The sequence below is a fragment of the Temnothorax longispinosus genome, chromosome 10, assembly GCF_030848805.1.
Source record: "Temnothorax longispinosus isolate EJ_2023e chromosome 10, Tlon_JGU_v1, whole genome shotgun sequence".
Taxonomy (NCBI): domain Eukaryota; kingdom Metazoa; phylum Arthropoda; class Insecta; order Hymenoptera; family Formicidae; genus Temnothorax; species Temnothorax longispinosus.
Window position 1 is genome coordinate 3,212,953 of NC_092367.1, and position 23,237 is coordinate 3,236,189.

General features: G+C 34.6%; 2 protein-coding genes across 2 annotated transcripts; one reads left to right on the forward strand and one right to left on the reverse strand.

Moving 5' to 3' along the window:
- The first annotated feature begins 393 nt into the window (after positions 1-393).
- On the forward strand, positions 394-20,524 carry Cubn (Cubilin). Its single transcript, XM_071790078.1, has 53 exons — positions 394-545; positions 852-981; positions 1,058-1,243; positions 1,585-1,641; positions 1,733-1,873; positions 1,933-2,036; positions 2,363-2,513; positions 2,704-2,946; positions 3,160-3,475; positions 3,764-4,086; positions 4,402-4,752; positions 4,972-5,125; positions 5,248-5,438; positions 5,511-6,027; positions 6,185-6,410; positions 6,589-6,906; positions 6,972-7,132; positions 7,224-7,559; positions 7,984-8,489; positions 8,603-8,998; positions 9,106-9,376; positions 9,445-9,714; positions 9,798-10,309; positions 10,516-10,711; positions 10,984-11,355; positions 11,453-11,649; positions 11,779-11,930; positions 12,028-12,216; positions 12,321-12,502; positions 12,679-12,894; positions 12,992-13,138; positions 13,268-13,343; positions 13,622-13,733; positions 13,814-13,976; positions 14,136-14,372; positions 14,498-14,571; positions 14,707-14,936; positions 15,027-15,239; positions 15,335-15,470; positions 15,655-15,988; positions 16,214-16,405; positions 16,593-16,749; positions 16,824-17,001; positions 17,195-17,431; positions 17,607-17,769; positions 18,056-18,270; positions 18,492-18,566; positions 18,640-18,704; positions 18,792-19,032; positions 19,173-19,335; positions 19,653-19,894; positions 20,157-20,268; positions 20,371-20,524. The coding sequence occupies exons 1-53, from the start codon at positions 478-480 to the stop codon at positions 20,403-20,405; spliced, it is 11,229 nt and encodes a 3,742-aa protein (XP_071646179.1). The 5' UTR covers positions 394-477; the 3' UTR covers positions 20,406-20,524.
- On the reverse strand, positions 20,433-22,429 carry LOC139820101 (uncharacterized). Its single transcript, XM_071790079.1, has 3 exons — positions 22,215-22,429; positions 21,744-21,881; positions 20,433-21,457 (listed from the first exon to the last, which is right to left on the reverse strand). Exons 1-3 carry the CDS (start codon positions 22,217-22,219, stop codon positions 20,620-20,622), a joined length of 981 nt encoding a protein of 326 aa, XP_071646180.1. The 5' UTR covers positions 22,220-22,429; the 3' UTR covers positions 20,433-20,619.
- Positions 22,430-23,237: the final 808 nt, after the last annotated feature.

Consider the following 23,237-nt stretch of genomic DNA (forward strand, 5'->3'; position numbering starts at 1 on the left):
GTCTAATCAACATCTTTTGAGATATTACATATTCTTTGAAACAATATATATGAATGATTATGAACAACTTGAGTGATTAATACGCATGCTGAAAATTTAATAAAAAAGAATAATTTCCAATAAAGACTGGGAGCCAAAACCCCCCGTGACCGTTGCGGGGTCCTTTAGACAAATACATACTCTGTTACATGGTAAACAATAAATAATTTTATATATCATAAATGTTCATTGAATGCCACAAAACTTTTTATATTGTATCTCTCTTTTCAGTATGTGTAATTTATAACGGCTGTAAACCGATACTGGGTGGATTTCGATAAATCTCTCAAATACGCCCATCCAGAGATGCAGACGCCCGCAATGCCGATCTCACGGATCAGTCTGTCACGACCTGTCTTTTCGATGAAAGTTCCGCGCGAATCCGACAAGGTATAACAGAATAATATTTGGTTTACTGAATTTCAAACTGCTGTTGGCATGGCTTTTGCATCGAAGTGGTTCCTGTTATTATATCTCGGTTTATGCGCGGCATGGATGGACGAGAGGTATGTTCCTTAATAAAAATATGATGAACATTGTCCGCGTCCAATATCATATTTACATTTATATAATGTTAGTTAATATCAAGCAAAATTGAAAAAAACTGTCATACATTTGCATGATATCTCGATGATCGATGACGATAGTGTCTTGAGAATATAATTAGTTAACAGAAACGCATGATTCATAAAAATTATGACTCAAAATAGTATAATCGAATAATAGTATTTAATATTAAATTTTCTTAACGTTCCATAAATTTTCCACAATTGTAGATAGACTCATATATAAATAATTTGTATAAAATTCAGACCTGTTTTGGAGTCTCGAGATGGACATCTCATAATCTCTAGTGCGAAGGACAGAAACATTACGCTGAAGCTAATGGGGGGCGGTTACATAAACGTTAATGACATCAATCTGCTTCACGTAGCGTCGGCGGTAATGAATAAATATTTATACGTCCAGCATAATTTAGACACAATTAGTCAAACGCTTAGATCTCGATATTTTTTAGGCGCAAAATGCGACGCGGGTCATCGACAGGTGGCGGATGGGATATTTAGCCGAGATGGAGAACTCTCTTTACCAACTAACGACTATAGTGACAGGCGCTACAGGCTTACAGAGAAGAGTCTCTCTGCTTGAGAGAAGTATCGACATGAACAGTACGATTCGCGCAGGAAACAGATCACGTATACCGGTAAGAATGCGCAATATTGAATCAACACAGCTTGCGATGACATATTTTTCTATATCCCCGTATCAAATTATACCAGTACGCCAATAAAAAAAAAGCGTAAGAATTATTTCATATAGAAGAAAATAAGAAAGAGATTGTATAATAGTAATGCAAAAATATATTTTAATAATTTTTACAATATTAAATCATTCAATATTAATTTATTTCTTACCGCAGTTTATAATTTAGCATTTTAACCAGCGATGAAAGTTATATGAATCGTGTTGCGTCAGAATGAAAAAAATTAATTAAATATGAAGTTAAATGTATGAAGCTTTATTCATTAAATAATATATTTTCAGACTTTTAATCCAATAGCGGGTATAACCAGAAGCACTATTCGTCGTATCAACGCCCGAGTATGTATAATACGCGAATCTATATAATGAATGGCATATACGAATAATGGCCTGTATGGTGAAATTAAAAATATGTAAATGTATTTTTAAGCTTAAGGCATTAGAGGACTCAGTGAGAGCTATGCAAGCACTACTTCGAGAGAACGAATGTCAGAGTAACCCTTGTCAAAATGGAGGTACTTGTGAGGATCTCTATGATGCCTATCAATGTCATTGTCCATCAAATTGGGAGGTATGCGGATGTAATTTGAAAGGAGTGGTATTTCGTGGAAATAATTACGATAATTTTAGGGCCCGAATTGTATGACGGACGTTAACGAGTGCGCTAGATTTCTTGGTACGGATCTTGGATGTCAAAACGGAGCAACTTGTCGTAATTCTCCTGGATCTTACCGGTATATTAACACAATTCCTATTATATCAAATAACAAAACCAGGCATTTTGTTTGATTACGGATCCTTTAACGAATTTGCAGTCGACTCAGAAATTACAAGTCTTCTTTTTAAGAAAAATGAAAAAAAAAAACCACAATTTTAAATTCAATTTAGGAAGCTATAAAAGATTTTTCAAAGAAATAATTTGAATAACTTTAAATTATATTCTAAAATTCTATTATTTTCAATAATTCTACTGAGTTTCGCAATAAGTGGCCTTTATGTAATTTCTCGGATATACTGTGCGGAATATGTCTGTACACAATAATATTGGTTCGGATATTAGATGCGACTGCTTGCCGGGATGGTTTGGTCTTCATTGTACGCAGAAAACATCGATTTGCAATACAGAGAATTCCGAAGCGCTTTGCGGCGAGCACGGTGTATGCGTCGCCAAAAGCGGTTCTGCACTTGGATATACGTGCATTTGTGATCAAGTACGCTCTTTGGTTTATTTAATTTTTTTATCTTAAACTCTTCTTCAAACTATATCAAACTATATCAAGCTAATTGTAAATCAACTAAAACTATATCAAGGCTAAACTATATCAAGCTATACCAAGCTAAATCAACTTATATACAAACTGCTGCTTGCAAAAACGCTGATTTTTCTTTTATCGTTCTTAGGGATGGGAAAGCGATGGCACAACCCCAGCTTGCATCAAGGATGTAGATGAATGTGCAGCGGCCCATCCACCCTGCTCCGTAAATCCACCGGTACCATGTCTCAATACTCGCGGCTCATTTACTTGCGGTGCTTGTCCGCACGGCTATAGCGGAAATGGTTATTATTGCACCGACATTGACGAGTGTCTTATTAACAACGGCGGCTGCAGTACTTCCCCTTATGTACAATGCATGAACACAATGGTAAATATACTACATAATGATATGAAGTAAAATTACGACTGTGTCTGAAAAAACATCAAAACGGTCTTAAAAAGATGTCTGTTATGTTTACGTCATAAAAAGTACGCCTATTTTTAAGATAAATATAGAATAGATGAAATATAACCGAATAGATCAACAATTGTTACAATTCACTGCAACCGTAACTTATCTCATTCCAATGACTTCTTTAAGGGTTCTAGAACGTGTGGAGCTTGTCCCCCAGGGTACCGCGGCGATGGCGTAAGTTGCATTTTTGTTGGTGGTTGCGCCATCAACAACGGCGGATGCCATCCATTAGCTACCTGTACCGAGAATCCATCGCTTACAAGTTCTTACGTGCTGTGCCGTTGCCCACCGGATTACGTCGGTAATGGAATGGGACCAAACGGCTGCCAATTATCTGATGTATCACTTAATACAGCGTGTTCTAGCAACCTCTGCGTTCATGGCACATGCGTGCCATACGGTGCAAATGACTACACTTGCACATGTAACCCGGGATACTCAGGTATGTGTTGGGGATGAAAATGAGAGGTAGGGGGAAATAGATTCTCATGAATCAACTCGTGTAAATCATAACGCTCTGCTTCTCACGCGTGACGAATAACAACATGTGGTATTAATTCGTGCTTTACGAATGCACAATAATATAAATTATAAAGTTTAAATTTATACAAAAAATGATTGTGTGACTCTCATGGAATTCTTCACTTATTTATTAAGAATAGGTAGTAAGAATTACGCGTCTAATATATTTATATATAACTGCGTCTACATGCTTTTTATTAATTTTTAGGAGCTACATGCAACATACCGACTGATCCGTGCTCGCCAAATCCTTGCCGAAATAACGGTATTTGCATTGTCTTAAGCGGACGGGCAACATGTCAGTGTACGACTAGCTTCACAGGAAACAGGTGCGAAACGCCACGGCAAGCGTGCGGCGGTATGTTACGGAATCCCACGGGAACAGTTCAGTTTCCCATAGGCGGTAGTACTTACCAGCATGGATTGAGTTGCGCCTGGGTGTTAAAAACGGACTCCTCTAAAGTTCTGAACGTCACCTTTACGGCTTTTAATATCGAGCAGTCTACAGATTGCAAGTTTGATTTTCTACAGGTGCGATTAATATTGGATATTAAAACAGGAAATTAAAAAAAATATTTACCGTTGGTTTTTTTTAAATTAAAGTTACTATATGTTTGCAGTAGAACTGTAAGTTATTTTAAAATTTGTCTGCGTTGAATGCTTGGACTCTTAATCTCTTGCTTTAAGAACTTGTATGCTCTTTGATTTATGTTAAAGACTTTGTAGAAGTTTTTAATGCTATTTAAATTTCTATATTCTTAAATCTTAGAATATAAAGAATTTTAATATAAACAATGATAGAAATGAGAAAAAATTATACTTCATAACGCACATATGTACTTTTAGATCCATGATGGTGAAAACACTGGCACTCAATTGATTAACCGATTCTGTGGTCATGAATTGCCTAACGGAAACGGGACAATCATCTCATCCCATAATACTCTCTACTTGTGGTTCCATTCGGACAACAGCATATCTCATGATGGATTTACCTTTCATTGGAATAGCATCGATCCTGTTTGTGGAGGTGTTTTAGAAAATAATTTCGGTACCATCATGTCTCCAGGTTCGCCTGGAAAATATCCTCCGAACAGAGATTGTTTCTGGAGAATCACTGTCGCTGCCTCGAAAAGGATTCAATTCCATTTTGGTCAGCTGATGCTCGAGCAAAATTGCCAAAACGACTATGTGGAGGTAAGTACTTCATGGGTCAATTATAATGCTATATAAAGAATTTATATATTATATATATTTTTTTTGTTACAAAATTTAAAGATACATTGTTATAAAGAAAATATATTAAATTTATTAAATTTATTAAAGTTATATTAAAGTTATTAAATTTTCTAAATCATGAAATAATTACCTATGTTTAGTACTTGTTATCAATTTTGACTCGATATTATATTGTAGATTACTGGTATAGAAGGAAAACGTTTAGGACTTTTTTGCAATCACACTCGTCCACCACCTTTGATTACACCGAGTTCTGAAGCAACTGTTCATTTTCATTCTGATAGTTCTAAGCAAGATGCTGGCTTCCAAATCCATTACTCGACGATTGAAGGTATTATTAAGAGACAGCTAATCTATACAAAATTTAAGTGTAGTTACATTATTTATATATTTATTTAGAAGAAATAATTTTATAATTTTGGATATCCGGTTTAAATAATTCACAATATTTAGGTTCACCTGGTTGTGGTGGAATTTATACCAGTGCCACTGGACTAATCAGTTCACCAGGTCATTCGACGGCTTATCTGCCAAATATGGAATGTGAATGGAAGATACAATTGCCAGTAGGCGAACGAATTCGAGCGTCATGGCTGAAATTTAATATCGAAACTTCCTCCAGTTGTCAGTTTGACTTTGTCGAGGTGATCTTTTTGTTTTTATTTTTCTAACGTTTCATAGAAAGAAAGGAAATTTTAATCTTTATACTTCTTCAGATTTATGATGGACCTGACACGAATTCTCAATTACTCGGTAGATACTGCGGTTCGGATATGCCGCCAGCGATCAAGTCAAATTCGAACAAATTAGTTGTACTTTTTAAATCCGATTGGTCTTACGAATCGGAAGGTTTCACATTGTCGTATGAAACTTTATGCGGCGGCGAATTCCATGAGGGTACCGGAATTATCAAGTCGCCCTTTTATCCGAACCCTTATCATCATTCGACAACGTGTATTTATGAGATTATACAACCGTCCGGCAAAGGAATCATATTAACTATGGAAGATATGGACATTGAAGGCAGAGACCAGAACTGTTACTACGATTACGTCGAGATTTTCGACGGTGATAATGAAAATGCGACGAATCTTGCCAAATTATGCGGCGACGAAGAAAACATGCCAGATACTCCTTACTATTCCACGCATAATTTTATGTACATAAAGTTTACCACCGATAACAGCATCGATGGTCGAGGTTTCAAAGCGAACTACACAACCATCGATCGTAGTAAGTAATTTGCTGCGTTTTATATTATATAAATCTAAGGTTTGATATTATAGTTTTCAATGCGACAGAGTTTATTCTGCGTACAAAGTAATTAAATTTTTGCGTAAAAATAGAGTTTTGAAAATAACAAAGCATTGATATTATTATTCTTATTAAGGATGTGGTGGATTGCTGAAGCAACCAAGCGGGGTAATTCAGCCTCCTCTTGAAAACGGATTTTATGTGGATAACGAGGAATGTATCTGGACTATTCAAGCACCGCCAGGATATGTAATACAACTCACTTGGATGTCATTTAATTTGGAATACCATGTTCATTGTGTCCACGATTACGTCAACATTTACGAAAACTATACCTTGTCCGACAAAAACATAATAGCCACGTATGATGACGTTACTAATCTCTTTTAATTTGAGCGGTTTAAATAAGAAGATAATACATTCAAGTTATCAAAAAGACATTAATTATATTATTGTTGTAATTCATACTGCAATTATTTCAACTTAACTTTTCTTTATTTACCAGCTCTTGTTTAAATATATTATGACTATACTTTTTAGGTATTGCGGTACAACTAAACCACCTGACTTAACGACACAGGATAGTACACTAACCATACTCTTCCACACTGATTCGAGTGTTACAAGCGATGGATTCGTTGCTACATATATTTTCATGGATATGTCGAAGGTCTGCGGCGGTCATTATTCGAAAGAAAATGGCATTATTAAATCGCCAAATTATCCTGATCATTATCCAAACAAGAAGGAATGCGTTTGGATTATCGAAGCACAAAACAGACATAGAATAATTCTTACGGTTAATCACTTTGAATTGGAAAGACATGCATCTTGCGTATTCGATTACTTAGAAATTAGGTAATGGACTTGAATTTTATCTTATTACTTTTTCAATTTGCTATTTTATATTTCTCATATTTCAGGAATGGTGGATACGAGTCCTCGCCGTTAATTGGCAAATTCTGTGGCAAAGACATACCCACTGAAATACCGAGTCAAGCCAATCAAATGTATATTAGATTTGTTTCGGATTTTTCGAGATCATGGCCAGGTTTCGAAATACAATGGAATAGCGCCACAGAAGGTAAAAACATACAGAAAATTCTGATTCTGTTTTATTACCTTTTCTTTCAACTAGCTCTTACCTATATTTATATGTATATTTAACTTTACAGGATGTGGTAGTACACTGACCACAGTTACTGGGGATATTATATCTCCAAATTATCCTGAACCTTATTCAGCGAACGCGGATTGCTATTGGAAGATCGCTGTGGCGGCGGGTAGTTTAGTGCAACTTGTAATAGTGGATCTCGATCTTGAACAACATGAGAAATGTCGATATGACTTTATCGAAATATATGACGGCATTAGTTATCGCACAAATGGAAGACGTTATTGCGGTACCTCGTATCCGAAGATTATTCAATCCGAATCCAATCAAATGACCGTTCGGTTCCGCAGCGACTTCAGTAATTCCGGCCGCGGTTTCCATTTGAAATACGAAACGCGTAAGTATATACGTGTTATTAACTCAAAATACTATTTAATTATAATTTATTAATATTATCTTAGAAAATTATAAATTAAAATTATTTAAAAAAATGCGTTATATGTGAGTCAGTAGAGATCTTTTTGGTTTTGAATATTTTTTTATTAATTAATAATATATGGAGGGGTAAAAACCACAGTGGTGTAATTTAGATAGATGCAATTTATATATTGTATAGATTACATCTATGCACGCGAGAAAAAATTTAAAAAAATTTAACTTACACCACTATGACTTTTACCCTTCCATACATTCTTTCTTTTAAATTACAAATTTTTTCGGTCATATTTTATGAGAATATATAAGTGTTTATTTTTTAATTTTTTATTTAATTACTTATTGTGGAATTATTTTACTATAAAATTTATATTTTTATGATGCAGAGTGTTATTTAACTGCTCATGAACGACACAAATTACATGGCTACTACGGCGTGATAGAATCACCGAATTTCCCTAACAAATATGAGCACTCAACAAACTGCAGTTGGATCATCGAAGCACCAATTGGTAACACGATTAATCTGACTTTCTCACACTTTGATCTCGAAGGAACAACAGAGCAGTGCACATATGACTATCTCCAAATCATGGAAGGCGACGGTGATAAGGCCAACAACAACCTGACTCGACTCTGTGGGAGTATCGATCTCCCAAAGAAAATTAATTCAATGCAACATCAAGTGTTTATAACGTTTGTTACGGACTCCTTTATTGCCTTCAATGGTTTCCGGCTCGAATGGACAGTGCATGGTTGTGGCGGGCATTTGACTAAACCGTATGATACTTTCACGTCGCCTGGATATCCGTCAGCTTATCCGACGAATGTTGACTGCGAATGGCTGATCGAAGTGGATTATACGCACAGTGTCGAGCTTACATTTTACGACGTGAGTATATCTAAAAAAAGTATACGCAACAATTATACGGAAGTTAATACGAAAGCGATGCTAACAGAAACTTGCGCTATTGTGATGTAAAAATGGAAACTGTTGTCTTTCAGATAAACACTGAGAAGCGCAAAGGTTGTTTCTTTGACAAAGTCGAAATTTATAAAGGCGACAAACCCGTGAATGAGTCAAAATTGACCGAGCTTTGCTACACGGAGAAGCCAGTGACATACACTAGTCCCGGACACAAAATGTTCGTCAAATTTCACTCGGACTCATCGTACTCTAATCGAGGATTTAATGCTAGCTATAGGAGCGTTCCTATTGGATGCGGTGGTAAATTTACAGCAATCTCGGGCATCATTCACTCGGCTAATTATCCACAGAATTATCCGCACGTTCAGAATTGCGAATGGCTGCTAGAAGTCGACAGCAATCATCTCGTGAATCTTACGTTCTTGGACTTTGATGTTGAGAACAGCTGGAATTGCAGTGATGATTTCGTTGAGGTATGCTATAATTTTTTAAACAAACCATTCATAAAAATATAATTCTGGGTATTTTTTAAATTAGTTCTAATAACAAATATTAACAATCTTGTTTTGTATTTTCGTAGATCTTTGATGGCCCAACGAAAAATAACTCGTTATTGGGAATACATTGCAGCAATCAATTACCACCGATCTATCTTTCGAGTAGTAATCAAATGCTAGTAGTTATGCAGAGCGATAGTATAATTTCAGCCAAAGGTTTCAAAGCTCAATATAGTAGAGCCTGCGGTGCTCGTATAATTGTTAAGGACCACGGTTTTCTTACACCCCCGGTTGGCAATTCCGACACACATGGGGACACTAATTGTACATGGATATTAATAGCTGAAGATCCAGGTAATCCAACTTTGTCTCACATTTTTAAATTTTTAACTATCGCTTTACCCTTCTATTCTTTATTCCAGCCGACCATATAACTATTACTTTTACGCATATGGAGATTGATCCAATTGATGTTACGAACCGATGGGAGTCTACTGAGTTAAGTCCTTGTTTTTGGCTCTCCCTTCAGGTATTCGAGGGTGAAAGCATAGATGGACCACTTTTAGGAAAATGGTGCAACAATGTTGCGCCACCGCCGATTACGAGTACCGGAAGTTCGCTCACGCTGCATTTAGCCATACACTACGAATTCATAGGTCACTTCGTTGCTACGTATTCCGTACTGAATACAGGTGCATTAAATATATTTATATGAAAAATGCCTAATCGTAGAAGATAATTAAAGGAAGTTCTTAATTTTATCTCTATTCTTCAGCTTGCGGTGGAAATTATACGTCCGAACAAGGAATAATCACCTCGCCTAGTTATCCGAATAGTTATCCCCTGAACGCAGAATGCGTTTGGATACTAAATACTTCTCCCGGTAACAAGGTTACTCTCGTATTCTCTGAGTTCGATATCGAGTCGAGTGATAGCTGCGATCTGGACTATCTTGAGATACGGGAGGATAACGGAATCGGAAAGCTCATTAGTGTTTCTTGCGGCAAAGATGCCGCGGAAATTACGTCCTCCAACAAACTGTGGATCAAGTTTAAGAGCGATGGTTCTGGTACTGCCAAGGGTTTTAAGGCTGAATATAATATCCTCGGAGGGAACGAACTCGATGGGTTTACAGGACGCATTACCTCGCCGTTGTATCCATTACCGTATAGGCGAAGTGCTTCGTTCTCATGGCGCATTACTGTTGAAATGAATTCGCTCATACGCATCACATTCACAGATTTGCAGATAGAAAATATCGGCGAACATTGTTTCTCTAATATCAAAGTAAGTATCTTTATTGGGGATGTAAATAGTAAGCACATTTTAAAAGAAATAAATATAATAATATACTCAATAACATAAATATATTTTACTTAACATATATGTAATTAATATTATTTAATATTTATGCCTAATATCTTTGCAATCAACGAAGTCAAAACGTTCGTGTATTATTTTAACTATTAAGCATTTTATTCATTTTTAATTAGATATATGATGGATATGATAACGAAGCAGCAACTTTACTAGAAGTATGCGGCTATTCTTTGCCAGATCCAGTAGAGTCATCCAGCAATGTGGTTTACATCATGATGTCAACGGATTTTGTCAGGCAGGGAAATTGGTTTGATCTCACATGGCTTCAAATACCAAAAAACACTGAACAGGGAAATAAGGAAATCAAATGTAAATTTCTATTATATATACTTAATATTTCGTTGTTACTACAAATAAGTACATTTAAATAAAGCATTTTTTAATGATTAACTTTATGTCAATACAAGAGCTAATTTTGATGCCATGCCAATATATCTTATTTCGAATTAAACAATGTTTATCTATAACATAAATGTGTGATAATATATATCAAATATAGTGAACACATAAGTAAGTCAAGTTAACAGCAAATATATATATATGTGCTTATAGTAATTTCAATTTATTTTATTTGTTTGTAGTGTCAGAGTGCAACAAAGAAATAGCTTTAATGGGTGACCGCAACAACACGTATTCCTTCAGTTCTCCTGGTTGGCCGACCGGCTATGCTGCCAATTTGCATTGCAATTGGGTTTTCACATCGCCACCTGGAACACATTTAGTATTGAGAATAATGACCATGGATTTGGAAGAAACTAATAATTGCGTAGCGGATTCAGTTTCCGTTTATTCGGGATACGCATTGACATCGACAACCGATGCTCATCTGGAAAGTAAATTATGCCTGGCAAACGCCAGTATGTCCTTAGTCAGCGGGACCAATGTGATGACGGTGAAATTCGACACGGATATGTCCGTTAATAAAACCGGGTTCAACGCATACGTATATCGAGGTTGCAGATGCCTTATTTTTATTTTTATTAATAAAATCAAATTTTGATAAAAATATCCGCAAACTCAATAATGGGAATTTATAACTTTGATTTATAGAGTGCGGAGGTCAATTAACTGATCCCAACGGCGTAATTGAATATGATAATTCTTCTTATGTGAAAGCGATTCGCACATGGCATTTCACATGTGAGTGGACTGTAACAGTGAGACCCGGCAAATTTATCAAAGTTGAGATTACCGATATGTCGATACAAGAAATGCCCGATCATACATGCGGCGACAATTACTTGATGGTTAGTATAATACGTTATATTATTAGACTTTAGAATTAATATAATTATAAACAAGAAACATCTAAGAGAAAGAAAGAGAGAAAAAGAATTTAATATTTAAGAAAATAATTTACATACATATAACTTTAGTTAAAAAATGGAGACGGAATGCTCTCGCCTCTGTTAGGCAACGGAAAGTATTGTGGTGAAGTAATACCAGCGGAACTAGAAACCACCGGAAATCGTTTTTATGTTAAAGCTACTGGCACCGGAAATCATTTTCGCTTCAGGCTTACTTACAGGTGATCTTTGCATAATATTTTTCACGTTAATAAAACATTATTTTACTAAAATATTTATTTCAATTTTTGATTAATCTCATATCTTTCCATATTTTAGAGAAACAAGTATGAATTGTGGTGGCGAATTTGTCTTGACAAGCAAGCAGAAGAAATGGGAGATAACATCGCCCAACTATCCAAACATCCCTCCAACTTATGCCGAATGTATTTGGAAAGCTACTGCTCCAGCTGGTGAAAAGCTCACTATCCATTTCTTGGATAGATTTGATTTGAGTAATTCCGAGAAGTGAGATATGATTATTGCAGAAAAATGAAGCAAATTTTTAGAAAATATTTTAAATACTTTGATTTACTGAAGATAATGTTTCTAACGTAACAATACCTTTTTAGTTGCGACAGAGAATACGTTGAAATAAGGGATGGTGGAACCGACAGCTCGCAACTTATGGGAAAATTCTGTAAAGACGTAGCACCCAGTAGTATGAGTACTATTGGCAACATGGTATATATCCATTTCTATACGGATGTACCAGAACCTAAGAATGGTTTCAAAGCTGTAATTGTTTCAGGAGGTAAGCATTAAATAAATGTATTTTATAAGTTTAATCGTATTTTATTATAATATTAAAACAGTTACAAATAATTCTCTTTTAAATTAAACAACATAAAGATGTTTACTATATATGACATCTTTATATTAAAAATAGAAAAAGTGATAAAATTATATAACTGTATAATGTTTCTATAGAGGTTTGTGGCGGAATTTTGCGCACTACCACAGGCGTCATTGAATCTCCGAATTATCCGAATCCATATCCTCAAAACCAAAGCTGCTCGTGGTTAATAGTAGCGCCGACAGATCATACCTTGAAATTACAATTTCGTGACATAAATCTTCCTGGCTTTCGAGGATGCTCAACCGATTACGTTAACATTGGAGAAAAACTTATAGAAAATGACACTAGTAAGTAATCACTGTAACGGCTCATTATATAAATTCTGATTTAAGCTTTTTTATTATCATAAAATAATTCATAATGAATAAAAACATTTTTCAATAGTTTCAATAATTGGTACTTATTGCGGTCTTCAAAAACCGGATGTAATCGAGACATCGACAAACAAAGCGTATGTGAACTTCGAGAGTGATAACAGAGACTTTGTCACTTACCACGGCTTCAGTCTAAACTTTACCGCTAGTCAAGAAAGTTAGTAAAACAAACCGTGTTTAAATATATAGTATGTCTTATTGCACATTATAAATTTCATTTTATATGTTATTTGTACAATTTCAAATTTTATATAAACATTCATCATCATATATTATTTGTTTGTAGCGTGTGGTGGTTCATTAACCGCACTGAATGGAATAATTAAATCACCCGGATATCCTAATCCACGGACAAGAGCAAGGTACATTTTTGTTAGAAAACAAAACTCTTATCTTTTAAGCAATTAGTCGAATATTTTATTTGTTGAATGTTGTGTGTGTGTTAAATAAAAAATAATAATGTATTTTTAATTAAATAATATATTTAATATAAAGTTATTAATTGTGATGAATAACTTTTTGATGAATAACAAAATTATAAATATGACTAATTATTTAAATTAATGTGCATACATCTCTTATACATTTAAAATTGAAGCGATATTTGCGTAATCTTCATCTAAATATTAAAATATCGTAGATATTGCGATTGGCGAATCGAGTTACCGGTGGGTTATCAAGTTGTGGTGAATATTTTGGATATAGACGTTGTTAGTGGGCCTGGACCTACTCACGTGGGGTATGCACTTTCGGTGAGTAATATAACTTCAATGAGATATAAAAAATATTATTTTGGCGAAAGGACACACGCTAAAATTGTTCTTCTTTGCAGTTCTATAACGATTTCCGCTTTAAATCGAAAATCAAAGTCTTAGGACAAGGCGCTACTAGTATGGAGGAGATAAGAAGTTCCAGTAATACTATGATTATTGGCTATTGGTCCTCTGCCGGACATCGGGGTTTCAAACTTCGATACACGGCTGAGGCTCCGGCTCGTAAGTTTCGAAAACTGCTATTGATAATAATGAATCCATCGTGTATTTTATAACAGTACATTAACAATTTTTTTTTATATTATATTCAATGTATATAACTAAACATACGCAAAACGTAAAAGAAACTTTAACCATCTACTAATTCCTGTCGATTCATAGCTTGTGGTGGAACTCTGAGAGAAGTTCAAGGCAATATAACAGGTCCTACAATTCCGCCTTTTAATCAATCTTCATATGTTTGCCACTGGAAATTGCTACCACCCGAAAATATGATCTCTCCCGTCGGGGACAGCCGCTTGACAATGACAATGAAAGTCATTGGTCTTTTGGGCGGACCTGAGCGAAGCAGTATTATTAGAAGAAATTGCATCTATCCTCAATATATTGAAGTTCAGGGTAAAATAATAAACACTAATGTAATTTTTTATTCTCGCTTATTAATAGCAACTATTAAGAGCAATGCATAAAAATTAAATAATATTTTATCATGAGTAAAGATATTAATGTAAAATATTGCGTAGATATTGGAATGTTATGTGGAAATATAACAGAACCGAGATATTTGAGAAGCCCGAAATTACTCAACGAATTAACGGTAATATATCTTAAATATTCATCTTGTCGTTTATACATACAACAGTTTCAAGAATTTTTACGTAAACGTAAATTAAAATTATTTGCATCTAGTATTAAGTGTGAAATAAAACAATTTTAATGTTTTAACTTTTAGATAATGAACGGTACTTATGGAAGACGTATGGATTTCACTTTACAATATCAATGGCAGGCTTGTGGTGGTATATTACGAGGTCCAAGACACACCATCAGATCACCTACAAACATTTCCTATCCGATAAACTGTGTTTGGCATGTAGATTATCCTGAAGAAGAAACGATCAAGCTCACTTTTACCAAACTTGAACTTGAAAGTAACTGTGACAGGAATTATCTCATTATCAGGTAAGATGTTTCATATTATCTATCAAATAATCTTTGATTTAATCTACATATATCATGTAATTGATTTAATCTACATATATTTACAATCAGGAATGGCGGACCAACGGCACCGCAGATCGCAAAGCACTGCATCCATGCCACAACTGAACTTGAAAAATATAATATTAACAGTATATCGAATCAGCTATGGGTAGAATATTTTGCGTCTGAGGGTTCTGGCAGTTTCGAATTTGATGTAGTAATTGCCACCGCAGGCTGCGGTGGATCCTTACACGGTCGCAGCCGCGAAATCGCATCTCCGGCGTAATTGCTATTTTCTTAAGATAACAGAGATTGTGATAACAGAGATTCTAGCAGTTTTTAAGAAATAATATTTAATAATATTTTCGCAATTTCAGATTTCCTAAACAGTATCCAAATAACGGCGAGTGTACTTGGGAAATAATAGGTGACAATGGCTATCACATAGGTTTAATCTTCGTCGATCGGTTTAGCCTGGAAACCAGTTCTAATTGCGAGAAAGATTATGTGCAGGTCTGATTATTATTATACGACAAACATTTAACATTTATTAACATTACTCTAATTTTCTCAGCTGTTTTGCGATTTATTGTATTTGCTGTTACAATAAATAACATTCTCGAAACGACATGTTGCATAAAAAAACGCAAAGAACATTATAAATTACACAAATGGTATTAAAGAACGCATTGTACAGGTATTTGATTGGGTCAGAGAACAAGGAAATTATGACAATGGCGAATGGAAGAGTCTCGGAAAAGTTTGCGGCAGGAATACGCCTATGCCTTTTAATTCGACAACGAACCGCATGAAGGTGATTTTTCATTCGAACGAGGCAGTACAAGCGGACGGTTTCCATGCTGTCTGGAGCGAGAATTGCGGAGGTGTATTTCAGGCGACCGAGAAAGTTAACGTCATCCAATCGCCGTCGTATCCAAACCTCTATCCAAACAGCATTTTCTGTAACTATACTATCGTCGCGCCAAACGACGATATTGTCGTCGAGTTCACTGACTTCCAGCTTGAGCGCGGTAAGTGTCAACGTCAATGTCAACAATCACTGCTACCTCTTCAGATCCCGTGAAAGCGAACATTTTCAGTACATTATATACAAGCGTAATGCCTAATGCCAGATTTTTGATGAAACTACGATAATGTTTGCAACACATAGATAAATCTTATTATCTCTAAACTTTAAACTAAAGTATATAAAGAAACAATAAAAAGTACGAAGTTAAAAGAAATAATTTTAACAGGTCGCGGAGGAGATTGTCGTTTTGACAACGTCACTGTCATATCGGAAAGTATGTACTTTACAGAGGATGTGGAAAGTTATTGCGGCAACAACAAGCCACCACTTTTGAGATCCTTATCACGGATAGGAATTATCTTCGCGACAGATAAATATGTGCAGCGAAGTGGCTTCCAGTTTAAATATTTCCTCAATAGTAAGTCCCTTGCAAACTTCTTGCATATTGGTGACAATTACAGAAATTATTTTATAAACAATAATATATAATTATTAGAGACATTATGTAAATAGTTTTGTTAAAAATATAACATTTGATACTTTGAGAAAAGCAGTAAGACAATTACAGAAAAAATGAAGAGAGTATAATAAAACCATTGTAATAGGATGCGGTGGTATAATCACACGACCCAGCGAACTTAAGCCTTTGATGCATGGAGAGGAATACTTTGGACGTATGAATTGCACTTGGATCATTAAAGCGCCGCAAGGAAAGAGTGTACTTGTGCGCTTCGAGAAATTCATTCTAGAGTATTCCACCAAGTGAGCTCTTGATGAATCCATATAGCGGATTTTTATTAGAAATATTAATAATCTTCTTTATTATCAATTTGTAGTTGTTATTTCGATAACGTCGCCGTTTACGAGGGTGAGTTCGTTCAAGAGGATAAACGACATGCTCTGTTTTGCGGAAACTTGACTGGTAATTTACCAACATTTAAATCAGAGTCCAATTCTATGGTCGTTAACTTTAATGCCGACAGCTCGAGGCACTACGAAGGTTTTACAGCCAAGGTACAAAGTCTGTTGTACTAACAAATACTATTTCATGACATTAATTGATATGAAATTCACACCTGTCATTTAATAGTAATGGATACGGTACTTTTTCGTATAATTATCTATTGTCTCTTCTGTTTCTCACTTTGCTGATATATTTTTAATTAAATTAAAAAATCATATAAATAGTAAAAATAAGTTTTTTTAGGTGTTATTTACGACAAGTCCAGCTAGTGGTTGCGGAGGATTAATCAATTTAACTTCGAGTCAATCTAAATCATTCAGAACTCAACAGGCGGCAACTTATGAACCATTTGAAGAATGCCATTGGACTGTGGTTACATCGCCGGCCAAAACTATAATGTTTACAATCAATAGCATAGATATAAAAAACTCAATTAATAATATCACTCGACGTGATAAATGTAGCGGTGATTATCTTGAGGTAAGTTTGCGCCAATGTTTGATAAGTATTTTTAGAAATGTTGATAATAAGATTGTATCATACTCTAATACGCATATAAGGTTGCAAGAAAGAAGAAGATGCGAAAAATAAGCATCAGTTTAATAAAATTAATATGTTTATGTTAATGTTATATAATGCGTTTCATTATTCCTAGGTTCGAGATGGTGGTGGACCTTATGCCGAACTTATTGGTCAATTTTGTGGGAGTTCAGTGCCATCTCCTCTGGTATCCACCTCAAACAAATTGTGGATTAGATTTTATTCTGACGGCACTTCTCAAGGTGCTGGTGCAACAGGCACTTTGGAGACTAATGATGGTAAGAAGTTTTATATTTATTTCATCACAGTACAATAACATCGCTATTATATTATATAAAACAAAATATACCTGAATACATCATTCTTCTTTTATGAAAATTTTAATTTTAATATCTACAAATTCATTCTTTCTTTATTAGAGTCTTTGTTAAATACTTTCAATGATTTTAAAACATTACAGAGATAAAAATTCTTACATTTCTTGAATATTTATTGACATTTTACATAATTAGCGTTCCTCTTTTTATACAAACGAGTGATTTTTCTTATGTGATTTTGTTGTAGCATTGTGCGGCTTAGGTACTCGAGTAGTAAACGAGACAAATCATGTACTTACTTCGCCGAATTATCCAAATACGCATTTAGCTGGAACATTATGTCGCTGGACCTTGAAATTTACCGGTGAATTTAGTGATAGACTGCGAATACGATTTATAGATTTTGATTTGATGGACTCTAACAAGTGTGAATACGAATATTTAGAAATTTCTGAACAAAACGTAAGTACTTGATAGATAATGAACATTCAAATGTACTTATCCTATGCCTTATTAATAATATATTGTTTTTAAAAAGAATATATACGTGTGTATATATATAATATATATATATATATATATATATATATATATATATATATAATTATATTCTCAATGATTAAAAATAAATTTTTTTACATATAATTAAAAAATTAAACTATTATCTTCTTTCTAATAACCAGAAATACATAAATGAAGGCTTCGGAACAAACTTCATATACAGTGGTGTGAAAAACCATCCGATTAGCGTCGAAATGGTAAGATTTCTGCAGAATCAATACGTTTTACTACTGATGAATATTTATATTTATAAGATATTTTATCTTTTAGGGTAGCCGTTTACCTCTCGGCTCGTACAGATATTGTGGCAGCGCATTACCACACGAATATTATAGGTATTTGAACTTGACTTAATCAGATCGTTACAATATTACTTATATCTTTAAAAGTAGGATTATTCCAAATTAAATATTCTTTCACAGTTACAACAACGAAGTCAAAGTGACATTTAGATCGTTGTCCAATGATCACAGAGGCTTTAAGCTCGAATACAGCACAGCGAGTTGCGATCGAAATTACACGAGCGAGCAGGGACGAATTTTCCATAACGGATTTACAAGTTGCTGGATCACGATCACCGTTCCGGCAAACCACACCATTTCTTTGTACTTCAATCATTTCAGCATTTACGATGGAGAGCAGTGCACGCGCAACGGTCTACAAGTATGTGATCTCCCTTACATTTGCTAAAGAGAAATTGCATTTGAGAGAACACATAAATTATTCAATTTACTTTCGAAAATTCGAGTAACGTAAAACGCGTCGTAAGTCTAAATTGCTAAATAGATTTATGCGTCTCGCAGGTACATGAGGGTGACTCAAGTGGACCGCTTATAGCGACACTGTGCAGCACGATGATGCCAAGCCCGATTTTCAGTAGCGGCAACAAACTCACTTTGCACTCCTGGACCGAGATCGCCAGCTCTTATCAAAGTTATGACATCATTTACACGACCACGGATGCAGGTACGAGCGTTCGTAGCAGCATGCAGAAATCCCCCTCTTACCCTCTCCCCTCGTTGCATTCGATTAATGCACGCCACCAGATGCGGAGAAATTATTAACGCGCGGACACGATGATTTACGACACGTTGCGGCGCCTCGAGATACATGCCACGTGAAATGTTGCGGTTTATTTTCGCGGGGGACCGTACGCGAAAATCCGATTGCGATCTCGCGGCATCGCTTCAAACCAACACCACGCGAGTTATATCACAACCGAAATGTACGCGCGGATCGACCACCGTCGTTTTGTAAAATATCTTAAAATCAAAATTGTGCAGGTCGAGGTTGCGGCGGACGTATATTCAATTACGGAGGCAGATTCACCTCGCCATTGTATCCCAATATATATCGCAATAATACTGTGTGCACTTGGGACGTAAGCGTACCGCGAGGTTTCAAGATCATTCTCCAGTTTCTTGTCTTCGACATCGGCACAAAGAAGACCTGCAGCAGCAATAATCTCAAAATTTACGACGTTGTACCCAGCGGAGAACTCTTACACAGCACTTATTGCGGCGGAGTAAGTTGTTTAGTAAAACGACATATTCTCGAAAACCATCGATAGATTCTACAACTGGGAGAACTGATTATCTACAGAATTTTCTTGGCAAAAATTTATTTTGTAAAACTATTTTCAATTTTGCTTCAAATTATATATTTCAAATATTTTTTAAAATCTTATTTCTATAAATTATATAATTGAATATATTTTCCGTAATGTAGATATAAAATTACATAACATATATAATTAAACGTATTTAATTAAGGATATTTTTACATAGGATGACCCAGCAAGACTCGAGGCTGATACCGATCGAATTCTTGTTAAATATACTTCGACAGTAAACAATATTGGAACAGGATGGGTTATTGCATTTATGGCACAATCGACTGGTAAGCATTCGTCTTTGGGATGTTTAAATTCTTTTATGAACCACAAATTGCGCACATCACAGGTGGGAGGTGAAAGATATAATTATGAAATAATGTTTTCAGTGCATCCCATCGACATAATGGAAATAAACTGGTAAAGGAGACATTATCAAGACTGCAAAAAGTAACGTTTTTAAATATAAAATTTAGAGCCAGACATCCTACAATTTATGTGTATAATTTACTATAGATAGATGAAATAAATAAATTTGCCTAATATAGCGCATTATCATAAAACCTTTGTAATTATGTATTTACGTAAATATCTAATCGTTTTTCACTCTTTTATTATCAATACATTGAAACGCGTTATTATTCTGATGCCGAACACTCTTCATCATTTACTTGAGCTGAGCAATTTTCTTCAGATTCGATCTCACTTGTTTCAATTTCATTTACGTCTTCTTCCTCTTTGATAGTGTTTGTTTTTTGTTGCTCTTCCTCGGCTTGCTCTTCTTCTTGTACTTCACGCTTCTTCTTATTTTTCTTATTTTTCTTTGAAGCTTCTTGAGGTTTCTGTTTATCATTCTTTGTCTTGTCCACAGTTTCTTCTTGCTCGGAATCTGTTACATCGGCTTCGATTACTTCTTCCTCGATTGCTTTAGACTTTGTGTTTTTGGATACCTCTTCCTTCTTCTTTTTCTTGTCGTATTTAGTTTTCTTTTCATTTTTATCAACCTTAACGTTTTCAGAATTTTCCGATTTGGAGCGCTTTGTCCTCTTCTTATTACTTTTAACATCAGCGTTTGCATTTTTCTCTACATTTTCTACTTCGTCAATATTTTTCGATTTCTTTTTATTTTTCTCTTCCTTCAAGCCTTTCTTTGACTTTTGGTGAGTCTCGGAATTTTGAGAAGCTTCAACAGGTTTTTCTGATTCTTTCGATTGTTTTTTGGCATTTTTATCTTTCTTACTTTCCGTCTTTATCTTATCTTTCGAGTATTTCGATTTTTTTTCAGTATTTATATTCCCTTCTTCATTTATCGCTTCAGCATTTTCACGTTTATTCCGCTTGTTCTTCGATTTCTGTTCTGACTTTTTCACTTCTGAATAGTTTTCGGAAGGATCTTCGGCGTTCTGTTCTGATGAGCTACTTTTTCTTTTTTTCTGCTCTTTTACGTATTTGTCTTTTTTCTTTGACTGTTTGTCCCTAAAAAGTACATTAATTAATATAGAAGTCAACATTAAAAAATTGCAAATTAAAAATAAATAATATATATTGATTAATAAAGTATATAGCTGTTTTAAAAATAGTGACTTTTTTATCCATTTATTTAGATCCAAATCCGTGCATTTGTAAACTTTATCTAAGTGTGATAGTTAAATTTGTTAGAGAGATTAAATTATAAATAAAAGTGCTATGTATATGACGACAATTTGAATGAATATTTTTTTAAGCATATTATATTCTGATGTTCATCAATTTCATTACTTACTTTGTACGGTATTCTACATCGGCCTTCTTTTCTTTTCGACCACCATCTCCTGATTCCACATCTTTGCTCGATTTTTTTGCAGAAGTTTCCGCAACAAGTATTGCAACTAATAGAAGCGCAGTCAATAATATCCACAATCTAAACAGATCGAATTTAATCTTTTTATTTCTAATTTCTAGAAGAGATTTTGTGAGACGTAAGAGATTAGAAAGTGTTAATTTTTCTTATTTCTATATAATTGCTCATAAATGAGTAAAATTAAATATTTGTCCTAAATTTATATGTCGTAAGATACGGCTCTTATGATTGATTTATAACATCTTAAGATTGTAAATACTCAAGACGGTCTTAAATATAATATAAGATTCGATTAAATACCGATCTTAAACGAATAAAGTCTATCATGAGTTAGTTTTTAAAATTAAATCTCTCTGTCTCATTTTTGAATGTTTTAATAAATATTTCTCATACCTCATTGTGATAATTATTTCTATACGATCGCACTTCGATTTTCTTCACGCACTTATATCGGGCCTATCTGGCGCAACACTATCTCTGCTCAGAAGTTACTTGCCCCTTATATCTCATACGTTGTCAGCAAAGATATCTTGATAAATACAACGAATCTCGTACGTTCACGTCAGTGCTTTTGCGGATTCGATATCGCAAAAGCTATCTGGGCCAAATCTTCCGAGAGAGATGGCAAATTAAACACACGTTAAACGCGCAGCATGCGCAGAGTACGAGGTTCAAGTGTCAATACTACGCCCTGGTTGAATTCGCACATAATCGCAGACATGACCTGGGGGCTCTTCAAATGCGATACTGAGATGATAAGCTCTATTTCCTCGTACGTATCTAACGTATCCATATTTCTTGTTACACGCATCGGTCAACTTTCATAGCTAAAGTTATATTTCAGATATTTGAATTACGGTAAATATCTTATACTCTACGGATATCTAATCTAATATCAACAGCAAAATCGTCTGACAGCACATACCTTCTGTTCTGACGTTAATAAGCACTCAACACAATGGTGTATGTGTGTAATAAACAACCGTTACGTGTTTATTCTCGAGAAGCCTTGATTAAATTGTAATTGAAAAAAAGTACCTTATGACGTCTATGACTGGATTAATACTGATAAATTTAAACGACAGTTATAATACTTTCTTAAGAAAAGCCACGTACATTGATCCGCCGTTTACTTCTCAGTGTCAAATAAATATAATAATATAGTGATCCTAAAATTTTTTCTTTTTTTTTTTTCTGTTCCCACCGAAAACTATATGTGTATATCTTTTTATTCCTTTTTAAATCATTAAAATTACATCACGTTGGCGTTGTACGTACAATATTGCTTTATTTTATTGAAATTAAAATTTCAAATAAAGAGCGATAATTATAATACTGTCTTAAGAAAAGCACATAAGTTTTGATATACTTTTTTTAAATCTTCTCAATGCCAAATTTACTATAAATTTAGTAGTA